Source organism: Pogona vitticeps, chromosome 6, assembly GCF_051106095.1.
Source record: "Pogona vitticeps strain Pit_001003342236 chromosome 6, PviZW2.1, whole genome shotgun sequence".
Classification (NCBI taxonomy): domain Eukaryota; kingdom Metazoa; phylum Chordata; class Lepidosauria; order Squamata; family Agamidae; genus Pogona; species Pogona vitticeps.
Window position 1 is genome coordinate 14,094,849 of NC_135788.1, and position 13,521 is coordinate 14,108,369.

At 36.5% G+C, this 13,521-nt stretch overlaps 1 protein-coding gene across 4 annotated transcripts in view; it reads left to right on the forward strand.

The window, feature by feature from the left end:
• Positions 1-13,521, forward strand: part of CUL2 (cullin 2) — a 40,747-nt gene that overhangs the window by 9,262 nt on the left and 17,964 nt on the right. For 3 of the 4 annotated variants that reach the window (XM_020800487.3, XM_073002927.2, XM_073002926.2), the window contains exons 4-13: positions 55-149; positions 1,415-1,520; positions 2,795-2,877; positions 7,739-7,835; positions 7,933-8,043; positions 9,123-9,285; positions 10,135-10,271; positions 11,448-11,555; positions 11,962-12,021; positions 13,361-13,489. In XM_020800487.3, the coding sequence (XP_020656146.1) occupies positions 55-149; positions 1,415-1,520; positions 2,795-2,877; positions 7,739-7,835; positions 7,933-8,043; positions 9,123-9,285; positions 10,135-10,271; positions 11,448-11,555; positions 11,962-12,021; positions 13,361-13,489 (1,089 nt within the window). The remainder of the gene's footprint in view (positions 1-54; positions 150-1,414; positions 1,521-2,794; positions 2,878-7,738; positions 7,836-7,932; positions 8,044-9,122; positions 9,286-10,134; positions 10,272-11,447; positions 11,556-11,961; positions 12,022-13,360; positions 13,490-13,521) is intronic. The other variant, XM_073002928.2, reaches the window with a different exon arrangement.

The following is a 13,521-nucleotide window of genomic DNA, read 5'->3' on the forward strand; positions in this document are numbered from 1 at the left end:
TAACAATAAGAATATAAATCGTGAAATGAATCTTTTCTCCTTGTTTTTTCATAGAGAGTTCTGGACTCAGAAGAACAAATACTGGTAATGTATCACAGATATTGGGATGAATACAGTAAAGGGGCTGACTATATGGACTGTTTATACAGGTAAATTAAAGAGAAATGACATTCAAATGCAACAAATGCCAAACAAATATTGTGAAAGTATCTTAAAGTTATTGGGAGTTTGAAACAAGTTAGAATTTAATTTCAGATGTTATAGGATGAGATGTGTGGATGTGAGAAGTTTACAGCTGCCGCATTTTATTTTTTGCCCTTCACCCTGTGAGTTTTGTAAATTCAAAGACAATATACTGTATATTGTCTTTGAATTTACTATGGGTGTGGGTGTGTATGTATGTATGTCTTGGGTTCAACCCGGCCTCAGTCATGATGACTCATTAGTCTCATTGATTTCAGTAGGCCCACTGAAGTGTGACAGAGTCTGAGGCAGCATGCCTGCTGTAACATGCCTGGTGTGTGTTTGCTGCCATTCGCTTTATGTGGGTTTGTAAATGCTACAACATGTATGTACAGGACATATTTATTTGTTACATCCTCTGAGGTGTTCTGGGATATACCATATGGAAAACTAATAAAATCTCATTTTTGCGGGGGGGCATTTAGTCATAGTTGGGACTAATCATGATTTTGTGTGTAAAAATATTTCTGCTTGGATGAAAATAGATGTTTTTGAAGATCGCATGATTGTATGCCTCTCATGAGGCAGTGTTGAAGGTAATTCATAAAACTGAGGCTTGTTCATAAAAATGGTAATTGCTTTTCATCTGTTGTCTACATTCTACGCCTCTAGATATTTATTTATTTTTTTGGACTTATATACCGCCCCATAGCGCTACAAGCACTCTCCGGGCGGTTTACAATTTTAATTATAGAGGCTACACATTGCCCCCCAGCAAGTGACCTCGGAAGGATGGAAGGCTGAGTCAACCTTGAGCCGGCTACCTGGGATTTCAACCCCAGGTCGTGAGCACAGTTTTAGCTGCAATACAACATTTTAACCACTGCGCCACAAGGCTCTTGGAATATTGCATTCCTTTCTCTTTCTCAGAAATGGGTTGTGCTTTTATTTAAGAAAAAAATTATAATAAAGTTGTGTGGTCCTCAAAACAATACAAATGCAAAAGCAGGTGATACCTTCATTACTTAATATAGGACTAAGGTATAATTTTTCTGAACTATTCACAAGATCTAGGTGTACAGCCTGAGCATGATGAATTAGGATCAAAAGCTAGCTGTTTGCTTGATTTATTAAAGTTAATGAAGGTATTGCCTATACTTGCATTTGTATTTTTCTTGACATAGATTTGCTTCAGAAAACACATGAATAAACCTGTTTCTTGTTTTCATAGATACCTCAATACACAGTTTATTAAAAAGAACAAATTGACTGAAGCTGATCTTCAGTATGGTTATGGAGGTGTAGATATGAGTGAGCCACTGATGGAGATCGGAGAGGTAGGTATTCTGCAGAAAGGCTTATATAAGAGATAAATATGAAAGGCATGTTTTTAAATAAAGCCTGTAAAACTGTTACATGTATGATCAAAAACTGTTAACATAATTTTAATTTCTTTAAAAATGGTACATACCACTTTTTTAAAAAAACTGAATTCAGAAGTTTTCACAGTAAGCCACTCAGTTTTGGCTCAGTTTTGTTGCTTACTATTAATGTATTCAAAATAATTGCAATTGTGCAGTAGCTTGCGTGATTTAGAACAAGCAGGATTATATTTCCTGATGACAGAACTTCCAGTTTTAATGAAGTGCTGAAGTATACAATGCCCAATTGTATACACTAACACTTTTAATTTGAATCTGATAAAAACAAGGATTTGTCAAGACTCTTTTCTGAAACTGAAGTAACAATATTTGAGCAAACACACTTAAGCCCCAGCCTGCACTTTTTTGTTTGCTCAAGTCTTAAGTTCTCAGACTAGCATTCTCATTTGTAATGGGGAAATCTCTGCCCTGTCTACCTACCCCTAAAATCACCAAGTTTTGGCATTGTTGATGGAATAAAAGAAGCAAACATTAGGACTTTTTCACACATAAAATATTGGATCCAGTTAGTTGCAGTTAATTTCCATAGAAATCAAGGGCACTTAAGTCATATCTAAGGTATCCCTTTGATTTCATTGGGACTCGAGTTAAGTAGTGCTATTAAATTCAGTAATTCATTGAGTGAGGTATGTGTGTCAGAAAGCCCAGGTCATTTGTTAGTATTCATGATGTATGAGAGATAATTGTGTTGTAAAGAATAACATTCTTGTGTATGGCTAAACCGAAAGCATGAATAAGACCAGGACATGTATGAAAGCATAGGTGTCAGATAGGAACATTCAGCAAGGAGGGTGTGGTTTTGTCCCCTCATTTGAGTGTTCCCAAATATGTTTTTCTGTTATTGCACACATGTACAAAACACAATCCTGGGATACTAATTTCTCCTTACGTACCCATTGGTGTTTTAAGGATTTTTTTAAAAGACAGATTTAAGCTGTTTTGGAGAGCCATGACTAATCCACTGAGGTGCTAGAATTCAGTGTTCACTATGTTATATTTATGTAATTAATTCAGCTAGATATTTGGGCACTTTCTATATTTTAGTATATTCTTACTCTGTTTGAAACTATTATGATTGAGTCATTATGATTGAGCAGCTTTCTAAAAAAAGTCTAAATGAATGAATGAACATTAGCTGACATGTTTCTCTTGTTTATTTTTCTTGACAGCTTGCACTTGATATGTGGAGGAGGTTAATGATTGAGCCCTTACAGGCAATCCTCATTCGCATGCTCCTCCGTGAAATCAAAAAGTAAGTGTATACTTTGATAAATATTTTTACAAGCGGTGCTGTTTGTTTAAACCCATTGAGCAGAAATTGTAGTGTAAGGTTGTTTGTTCATTTTAATTGAAACAATTATAACTTTTAGAAGTGCAGTATATTTATAACACACTCAGGAAAGACAAACTTATTTGAAATGTGAGTTCATCTAGAAAAGCTACCATGTGTGTCCTAGCAAATGGATGGTTTTGGAGTGGAGTGGTTGTGGAACCTTCATCTTGATCCTCTATTGCACCATTCCCCAAATTGATGCTTTGCATAGCTGCTGGACTACAGCTCCTATCATCCTCTACCATTGTGCCCATGCTGAATAGGAATTAGTCGAGCCAATTTGGAGTGCACCAGGTTAAGGAGTTGTAATACCTTTGTACTCTGGCATAAAATGTTTCCATTATTCCTTTACTAGATGGAGCTCAGGCTTTTAGCATTATGGAATACTAAAGAAATGTTTTAAAAACGGAGTTAGATCGTTTTAATGAAATCCTGAATGTAATACATAGGTCATCAGCAATACAAGATTCACCAACTTTTCTCAGTCAGCCTCATTCAAGGATGAGGTTCTTATTGCAAGCAGTGTTAACCCTTACATATTTTACACCTTCTTAGCAAACCTATAGAAAATCAAGCCAGATCTAGGCAACCTGAAATTCTTTACTATAACTGATACTTCTTTGAGACCTAACATAGATTTTATCCTATCCTAAGCTGCCAGCAGGTGGCATAGAAATTGCTTTCCAGATCTCTGTCACAATTGCAAAGAGGAGCAAACAGTCCAACTTTTAATTAAGTGCAGTCGCCCTGTTGATTTTGATGGGTTTGGTTGCTTGAATGTTACTTGTTCACTTACAAATTACTGTAAATGTAAAGCAACAGAATTTTTTTAATTTATTTTATTTTTATTTTAGCTATAACGTAAACATAAAATACAGAAACCAAAATACAAATTAACTGTGTTTCCCACCACCACAGACGGGACCTCTTGCAATAATCTTCTTCTTCCTCCATCTATATTCTTCTTTTATTGTCCTCTTCTCCAGAACTGCATTGATTCTTGATTTGGAGCTTTCCCTTTTCCTCTTGTTAACACATATTCCAAAAATCTGCCCCATATATCATAAAAATTATTCTGTTCCATTTCTCCTTTCTTAACCTTTTAAGTTACAAGTTAACTTATCATTTATAGCTATATCCCATATTTCATTATACCATTCTCAACAAAATTTCTTTTATTTCTTTTGTAACAACAGATTTAAGGTAGATAAAGTGAGCCTAAGGTATAACCTTTGAAGTGCCTATTCTAAAGAGATTCTCTGCTTATATGAACTGCACCCATGCAGTGGATACAAACCTTGTAGAAATGAATTCTTCTTCAGAATTTGAAAAGCATTTGAGGTCAGACACTTAGGTGATGGCCTTTGTAGGTATAAACGAGTTAGCCTTGTAGCTAGGAACCAGACTACCTCATAAATAGTTGCTTTTGGACAAGGAGTCTTAAGGCTGGCATTTCTTAAATTGCCACCCAGTTAATCACCTTTAAAATAAGTTACTACAGGAATCTAGGGTGCAAGTGCATAAATACCGTACCGAGCATACCAAAATCATTCCCTGTGTTTTTACTTAGTGCTGATAATTAATTATTGTCCACTAGTACACAGGGATGTGGTGGTGCCGTGGGTTAAATCACAGAAACCTCTGTGCTGCAAGGTTGAAAGACCAGCAGTTATCAGATCAAATCCATGTGACGGAGTGAGCTCCCGTTGCTTGCCCCAGCTCTTGCCAACCTAGCAGTTTGAAAGCATGCAAATGCGAGTAGATAAATAGATACTACCACAGTGGGAAGGTAACAGTGTTCCTTGTCTAGTCATGCTGGCCATGTGACCATGGAAATTGTCTTCGGACAAACGCTGTCTCTACGGCTTGGAAACAGGGATGAGCACCTTCTTTTCTCCTTTCTGTAAAGTTGTTCTTTGGCTTCCCTAACTTGGTTTGTAGTACTTATTACAAAGGGGTCTTCAAGGTGACTACTTCAGCATGTCTTATTCTATCTGAGTTCTTGTAATAATGGATGTCTTATGTGTTTCTCTTACTCATTAAGACTGGGGCCTTATTTGGTCACCAAGTGATTTTTGTTTGTGTTGGTACCCATCTATCGCAAATGGAAATATAAGACATGATGGCTTGTTTAAAATATTCTAGTAAAATATTTTCATGCTGGACAATTAGTGCTGATAGTATCATACTCTCTGATTAGGGTATTCTAAGAGATGTAGTCCAGAATAGTAAAATTTTCCAATTCTGACATGAATACACAAAAGCTCAACTGTAATAAAGTTGTTAGTCTTTACAGTAGAAAAGGATTAGTCATTGTTTTTTGTGCAACAGACTACCATAATTATTTCTTGGAAGAGTTCAAAAGTTCAGAACTGGACAATGTGAATAATTTGTCTGAATTCAGCACTGACAACATGATTCTGTTTGGATTAGTATTTCTTGTGTAATTGTTATTTGTGCAACACTGGTTTGGGGTATAGGATATGCTACAGCGAATCGCTGTGCTAGAACTCTATTTGGCATTAACTGGATATAGCAGCATCAGTTTTTTTTTCTGTGACATGTTAGGGAGCCAGTTATGAGATGCTCAGGTAAATGGTTAGGAAACAGAGTTCTTGGTTTAATTCAACAGAAATTGGTACTTCCATGTGAACAGTTTACTGCTTTACATACTAAGCTGGTGCACTTATCCAGGAAGAGAGGTAATTGTGAGTAATCCCCACAGTCTGCTTTTCAGACCTCATCCAGCCAATTGTTCCTTATTATTTCTGTAATATTTTCAGAGTCCACAGGAGGGCAATCCCTATTTAAAAACAGAACTATATATATATATATATATATATATATATATATATATATATATATATATATATATATATATATATATATATATATATATATATATATATATATATATATATATATATACACATATATATATATATACACACACACACACACACACACACACGAGTTCTAAAAGTTTGTACATTACTATATATATTGGGGTTGATGATGGTGGAGAAGAACCAAGAGAGTCCAAACATTTGCACACAAGGTCAATTTGTGTACTTAACCTTCCATCCTTCTAAGGTTGGTAAATTGAGTACCCAGCTTGCGGGGGGGGGGGGAGAGCAATGTATAGCCTCCATAACTGATTTGTAAAACACCCCAAGAGTGCATTAAGTGCTGTGGGGGGGGGCGTATAAATAGCACACTTTATACTACCCTCAGGAATAGGATAGGAGCAAAGGAGAGACAATGAAGAAATGAAGCACAGCAAGAGCCAATGGAATAAATTGCCTAGTGGAGTATCTTCTTTCCCATGATAAGATTCAGTTGGACTCTGTGTCAAAGTACAGATGGAATAGCTTTGAGGCAGGTACATCTAATTATTTTTGCTTCCCAAACATATGGGGAAGCCCAGAGCAAGTTTTTCTTAATTTTTTTAAAAACCCTTTCTAAATTTGTTTTGCCTGGGTTCCTTTTCTATCCTTCAAAAGCTGGCCTTCCGCTTTTTTCATTACTTGTTTGAGAAGAACAGAAGGAAATTACGTTTTTCTACTCTTGGTCTTTTATTGTCATTCAGTTCAGTCTAGAATCTCTTGTGTGGTAGCAACGTTAGGCCCAGACTTTAATCTGTCTGGCACAAATAATGCAAGATTTGTATTAGTTGCCAGTTATTAAGCATCAAAGTCATCCTTTCCCCTCTGTTCATAACACGGGAACATGCTGATGCAATGAAATTGCCGTTCTCTTGGCTCTGTTCTTGCTGACATGCTTTCATTTTTGGTCTCGCGTAATAATCATAGGACTGCTTAACCTTAACTTACAACATAGCATCCAGTCACAGTGTTTGAATGTAGATTGGTTTTTATTTCCTTTGTCTCCCCCCACCCCCGTCCATCTTTTAAAAATCTTTAGAAACAGGAAAGTGTTGAGATGTCTAGATTAACGGTCAGGACCAAACTCATTTGTGGGATCACTTAGAACGTCATGTATTTATTTGCCGGGAATGAATTTCTCCCATGTCTTGGGAGAAAGAAACAAGAGGCATTTTCCTTGTTTTCCTTATCCAAGAACTATTGATCATACATTCCAGAGACGTCAGAGAGTTAGTAGTGATGAAAAACAATGCTTTTGCTAGTACATTGAGATGATATTTGGGGACTTCTCTTGTTGGTCTGCTTGTTGAATTCCAGTGTTCTATCCAGTTGCCCAGTCATTCAGCTGTTCCCTTCCTGGATTCTGGCTGAGGGTCCCAGAGGTGACAAAATAGGAGGTTACACATTAGTTAAAAGTTTTAATTTTTAACTGTAGTTTTTGATGATGATGATGATGATGATGATGATGATTGATGATGTCCATTCAATATGCCACGATAGTATGATATAATCAGTATTAATTTTTTTGGACAACTCAGTTAATTTAACAGAAAAACAATAAGAAATATAACTTGTACTTCAATTGTTGCTTTATTTGCTATTTTGTATTAACTGTTACAAAATAAACAAAGAGGACTGCCAGCTGAATAGGGAATAAGTTACACATGACTTCATTGTTGGGTTGTGTAAGTCCAAGCCTGTTTCTCTTCCACCATCCCTCAAAATAAATGCATTTGAAAATCATACAGATCAAGCTGTGCATCTGAAAATTGTACAAAACAAGGAGCAGACTATGTAGCAGTTTTGGGGAAAGGCAAATGATTTTAATTTAAACTCTTTGTATGTAAATAGGTGGAGACCACACATTTTAGAAGCTTTCTTTTTTCACCTTTTAGTGATCGTTGTGGAGAAGATCCAAATCAGAAAGTAATCCATGGGGTTATTAACTCCTTTGTTCATGTTGAACAGTATAAGAAAAAATTCCCTTTGAAGGTAAACAAAAATGCCTTGTCTATGTCTTACTTGATTGTAATAATTAATTATCTCATGCATTACCTTATTTTTACTTGATCAGATTCTCTCAATTTAGTTTTATCAGGAAACTTTTGAGTGTCCTTTTCTGAATGAAACAGGGGAGTATTATAAACAAGAAGCTTCAAATTTAATGCAAGAATCAAACTGCTCACAGTATATGGAAAAGGTAAGAAGTTCCTTTTTACTCATAGGACAGATTTCGATTATTCAGTGTACCACGAGGGAGAAATATATCTGTCTGTCTTTCCCTCTGTACCTGGTAGGATCATGAGAGTAAAGTTCCTTCCATTCTTTAAATGTTATGGTCAGGGAGGTCGATAGTCGTGGCAATGCCAGCCTTAGAGCAACAGAGACAATAGTAGCTTCTCTGGTAGTGGGACTAGACCGGATAGTAGGCTGTTTTCAGAGATAGGAATGGAATGATTCTTCATTTCTTGCATTTTCCTGACAGTTTGGCTTTCCAGGAAAATGCATTGCTGGCCCAGGGCAACATGAGCAATATCTAGCTTTGCAACTACAGTACTTCTGTAAAGTCACCGGAGGTCTTACAGTCTATGAGTTTTCATTTGCTTTGTAGCAGTCAAAAACAATCTTGATTGTTCATGGTCATTTTGGAAGTTCACAATCCACTTGGCTAGCAGGTGTTTTCTTTATGCCGTTCGAGAGAGCAGTGTTCTGTATTCTTTCCTAGATATTAAAAGATGCATTTGTTCTTCTTTTCAAAGTTTTGTGTTCGTCTTCAGTTGTCTGTGATGTAGTTGGCAGGGATGGAATGTTGGCAAGTCTTTGGGTTCACATCCGAAGTCTGAGTCTTTGGTACCAAGGCCAATTCTGAGTCTTTGTTACCAAGTCTCGAGTCCTAAGCCCTAAGTCAGAGTCCCTATTAAAAACAAGCTTTTGTTCCCAGAAAAAGAGTAGTGGATGGGTTCCAAGTCGCAAATCTGAGAATAGGAATGAGTATTTTCTCATTTTTAATCATTCTCTACTTCTGCTCCATTCTGTGGTTCCTGAAGGATTCTTAGGACAAAGGAGTCCCCTAACAGTCCCCAAAGTTTGACAGGGAGGGAAATGGGAAGCTTGTAATTTGTTGAAATGGCTCTGGTTGATGACATCACTAGAGATCCACAATGAAAACAAATAGGATTCCAGCCATTGTCCTTATTGGACTATGTCTTTTTGGGCAAGCTTCTGTTCCTAGTCATGTAGTGTTTAATTCTGTTCTCTGTCTTGGAAATCTCTTTGTAGGTTTTATGTAGATTAAAAGATGAAGAAATGAGGTGTCGAAAATACCTGCATCCCAGCTCTTATATTAAAGTAATTAATGAATGCCAACAACGAATGGTAGCAGATCACTTACAGTTCCTTCACGCAGAATGCCATAACATCATCCGACAAGAAAAGAGAAATGGTAAAGGCATGTTGAAAACACTTGAATGTGCATGAATTTGAACTAGAAGCATTTTGTCTCCTGAAGACTATTTTAGCCATAAAAGTGAATATGCATCACACTGATCATCTGGTGCCCTCAAATCTTGTGCCTCTAAATCACTATATACAAAAATCAAAACTTAATGTTACCAAAGATCACTATACAAAGGTGTATCAACAGGCATTAGCTATTGGCAGAATCACTCAGGGAGTCACACTCCAAGGCCTGGCAATGCCATTGGATTTGTTGCTGGTGGGAATGGAAAGAAGGTCAGTACTGAAGGTGAAGAAAAGGATAAAATTGTTGGTATGGCTAGACTAGCCATGTCCTTTCAAGAAGGGTTTGGTAAAACATTCCCTTTCTCACTAAGAACGAGATGATTGCTTTCAGACCTTTCCTTGCAGCATGAACAATCAAGCAAGAGGGCTTCCTCTGATTATAGTTTCCTGTTTCAGCCTGGTTAACAACTCTAGTGCAAGCTAGAATAGTAAATCAACCTTAACCCATGTTTATTTTTCTGGAGTGCCCAAAAGTGTCTAAGGTAGTTTGGATGAAACAAAAATCATAGTTGAAGCTTATGGGTGTATTTTTTTCTTTTGCACAGCAAAAGGACTGTGTAGGTAGCCAAAAGGCCTGATCATATCTTAGTTTATTAAGACTGATATTGCCTTATAAGTTTCTGTGGCTGGATAAATCTGATCCATGAGAACTTTAGAGGATTTTTTTGTCTGACCTAGGATTTGGCATGGGGACAAAGAATAGGCCTACAACTTACTTGAGAGCGCATTTTTCCCCTTTTTAAAAAAGGATATCCTGAAAACCCTATAGTTTCTTTTGCAGATATGGCAAATATGTACACATTGCTTCATGCTGTGCCAAGTGGCTTACCTCATATGATTCAGGAACTACAAAATCATATCCATGATGAGGGCCTTAGAGCAACCAGCAATCTTTCTCAGGAAAATGTAAGTTTAATTTGTAATGAGAGGGGGAAAAGATATTGATAGCTCAGTGTGTGAAAACATTTCTCTGTGTTCCGTGTCTTCATGGAAAATTCTTCTGTGTCTCCCTTGCATAGGTTGCCACAATTCACTAACTTTATAGAAATGATTTATATGTTTTTGTTACTGCTGCTTTGGCTTTATTAACACCTGTGACTTATTAGTCATCTAGTAGTGGTTGAATGGCTTATGGCATTTGATTGTACCCACAGCATCTCCCAAACTGCTACTCTCTAGATGTATTGAATTATTGTGCTTCTGATCATCTTCAGCAAGAATGTCCATTATACGGCAACGCATACAGGCAGCATCAGATTAGGGAAGATTGTTTTAAAAATATGAACATCTTGTCAGTATAAGGAAACACACTAAGAGTGTACAGTACCTAAGGTCTTGTCTAAAAATGGGTACATCGTGGTGCTGCCTCTTACTGCTTCCAGCTGAATATAAATTATGGGAGTAATTAGTATTGGAAATAATAGCAAAATGCGCTGCTTATATACCACCCCATAGCGCTTAAAGCACTCTGGGTGGTTTACTCCTTTTTTTAATTATTCAGGCTACACATTGCCCTCCCCCCCCAAGCAAGCTGGATACTCAGTTTACTGACCTTGCAAGAATGGAAGGCTGAGTCAATCTTGAGTCAGCTCTCTGAATCTATTGGGATCGAATGCAGGTCGTGAACAGAGGTTTTGACTGCAGTATTGCAGTTTAACCACTGTGCCACAAGGATCCTAATAATTTAAAGAAGTGGTCTTTAACATTCACATAGTCGAAGAGACACTTCTTGCTGTGTTGACCAGGCGAATTGTTGTATGGCACTGTTTAGAGGACCACAGATCTTTGCTTTATAGATGAACATTACACCTCTGTTTTTGAAACAGCCTAATGATCACCATATTGTTTCACATGGTCCAAGAAAGTTGATTTCATATCGTTGGGGTGAATTTTTTAAAGAGTGATTTTTTTTCATACAGTTACATAAAGGAAATAATAGCAAATATTCCCTGCAATTTGTGCTGTTCTTTTCTGCATGTTTTCTGTTTAGCAAAGTTACTTAGATAAAAACCATCTGGGAAAGTGCATGGTTTTTACCACTGTTCTCTGTTGCATTTGTGAAATCTGTGATTCTGTCCTCAGATGCCCACTCAGTTTGTGGAGTCAGTGTTGGAAGTACACAGTAAATTTGTCCAGCTCATCAATAGTGTTTTGAATGGTGACCAGCGATTTATGAGTGCTCTTGACAAGGTAATCCTAGCAAATTGGATACATTTACTGAACAAGAAGGTTAGCCATGCTTAGGTGGATCCACTGACATTAGTGGAACTGAAAATAGACTGCTTATGTAATTTTAGTGGGTCTACTACTATGTCAAAATCTGATTTTCAACCCTGAATAGTTGCAGAAGGCAGATGTGAAACAGCAGGTTGATTATTCTGAGTTTTGTTTAAGATTACAGCCACCATTTTCCTGTGTAAGTTATGCCTATGGAAGGGTCAGGTATTTACCTTTCTTTTGGCATAACTTACACAAGATAGTTTCAGTCTGTACAACATATAGGCCTTTCTTGGAAAACTCTTTGGTATTAACTGGGTGATATAGATATGAATATACATGTCTTGTAAATAATTGTTTTTCTTGTATTTCTGAATAGGCTTTGACATCAGTAGTGAACTATAGAGAACCAAAGTCTATGTGCAAAGCTCCTGAGCTGGTAAGTACCAAATCATTTCTAAACCACTCTAATCTGAGCATGAAGTAAGTACGTCATATGGTTTTCCAAAAAAAAAAAAAAAATCAGAATGAGTGTTTATACAAAATTATTTTAATTGGAGAAATATGATCTCTGGTTTGGTTTCATTTGGAAGGAGCTTGTAAGGAATTCTGAAAGTGGATGTGAAATACTCTGAATGCTCCATATGTGGTATGACTAAATCGAACAGTAGCCGTTAAAAGACAGCCATTAAAAGAATCAGACTAAGTTACTTGTGAATACCAAGTACAATTTTTTTCAGTAGGCTTACTGTAAAACAGAATAGCATTGAATTCAAGACGTTGTTTCCTAAAAAAAAATGTTCATGTTGCAGCTCTTTGTCAAAACAAAGCCCATGTTTTAACTGCCTTCCTAATCATGGCAGCAGTCACACATTTTCGCTACCTGTGTATTGTTTGTTTTATTTATAGACCACCCTTCTCCCTATAAAGGAGAAACAGCCAAATGACAGCGGTCAACCCCCCCAATATACTAAATTTGGGGTTACTGTTTAAACTTGTGAACAAGGACTCCTCTTGGATTATCCCTGTCCCAAACAAAGCCAAGCAGCCAGTGTTCCCTTTTACATTGCTGTTATAAGTCTCTTCCTAAAGCCAAGGGCTTACTGCACACTCCCCTGTTAAAAGTAAGAATGCTTTTGGTGAGACATATATTTGCTTACTTTGGTGTAAACTCTGTGACAAAATATTGTATATGTGGGCATAATATCTTATGGCTGCTATCTGTAAAATAATGAACAAGTTTTATAAATCAAAAAGGGTTTTACTAAGAAAAAAGACCATAAGACCTGTGTGAACAGGTAAAAACAAAATACAAGAACATTGTTTCCAGTTATGTTCTTCAGAATTTAATCATAAGCCTTTTCTTCTTTGTAATTGAAACAGTTTCTGTTCTGCAGGTAAATACTTGTTTCAATAACAAGTTTTCAAATAACATTTGTAACCTCTTTCTAAAAACAGATGACACTGTTTCCACTCCTACTTTCTCCATTCTGACAAAGTGCAACTGTAACTGGCTAATTCTTTCATACAGACACTTGTATAAAAAGCAGAACTTCTCCAGCCAAGAACCAGTTGGCTCAGAGTTTTATTAATAAACATTGTTTTATACTTTTCTGCTATCATAAAAATCATTCCTGGCCCATATGCCATATATGACTGTCAACCAACCATAGTCACTTAACACCTACAGGCAAAATTAGTACTGTTGTGATTATCATTTTTTATTTAGCTTAACAAATATCTATCTTCTTTTTCTTCTTCTTTTCTTTTAACTTGAGCTGGCCAAGTATTGTGACAACTTGCTTAAAAAATCTGCTAAAGGCATGACAGAAAATGAAGTAGAAGATAAACTTACAAGTTTCATTACTGTTTTCAAGTACATTGACGATAAAGATGTTTTCCAAAAGGTAAATTTTCATTTTAAAAACAATTTGTGTTT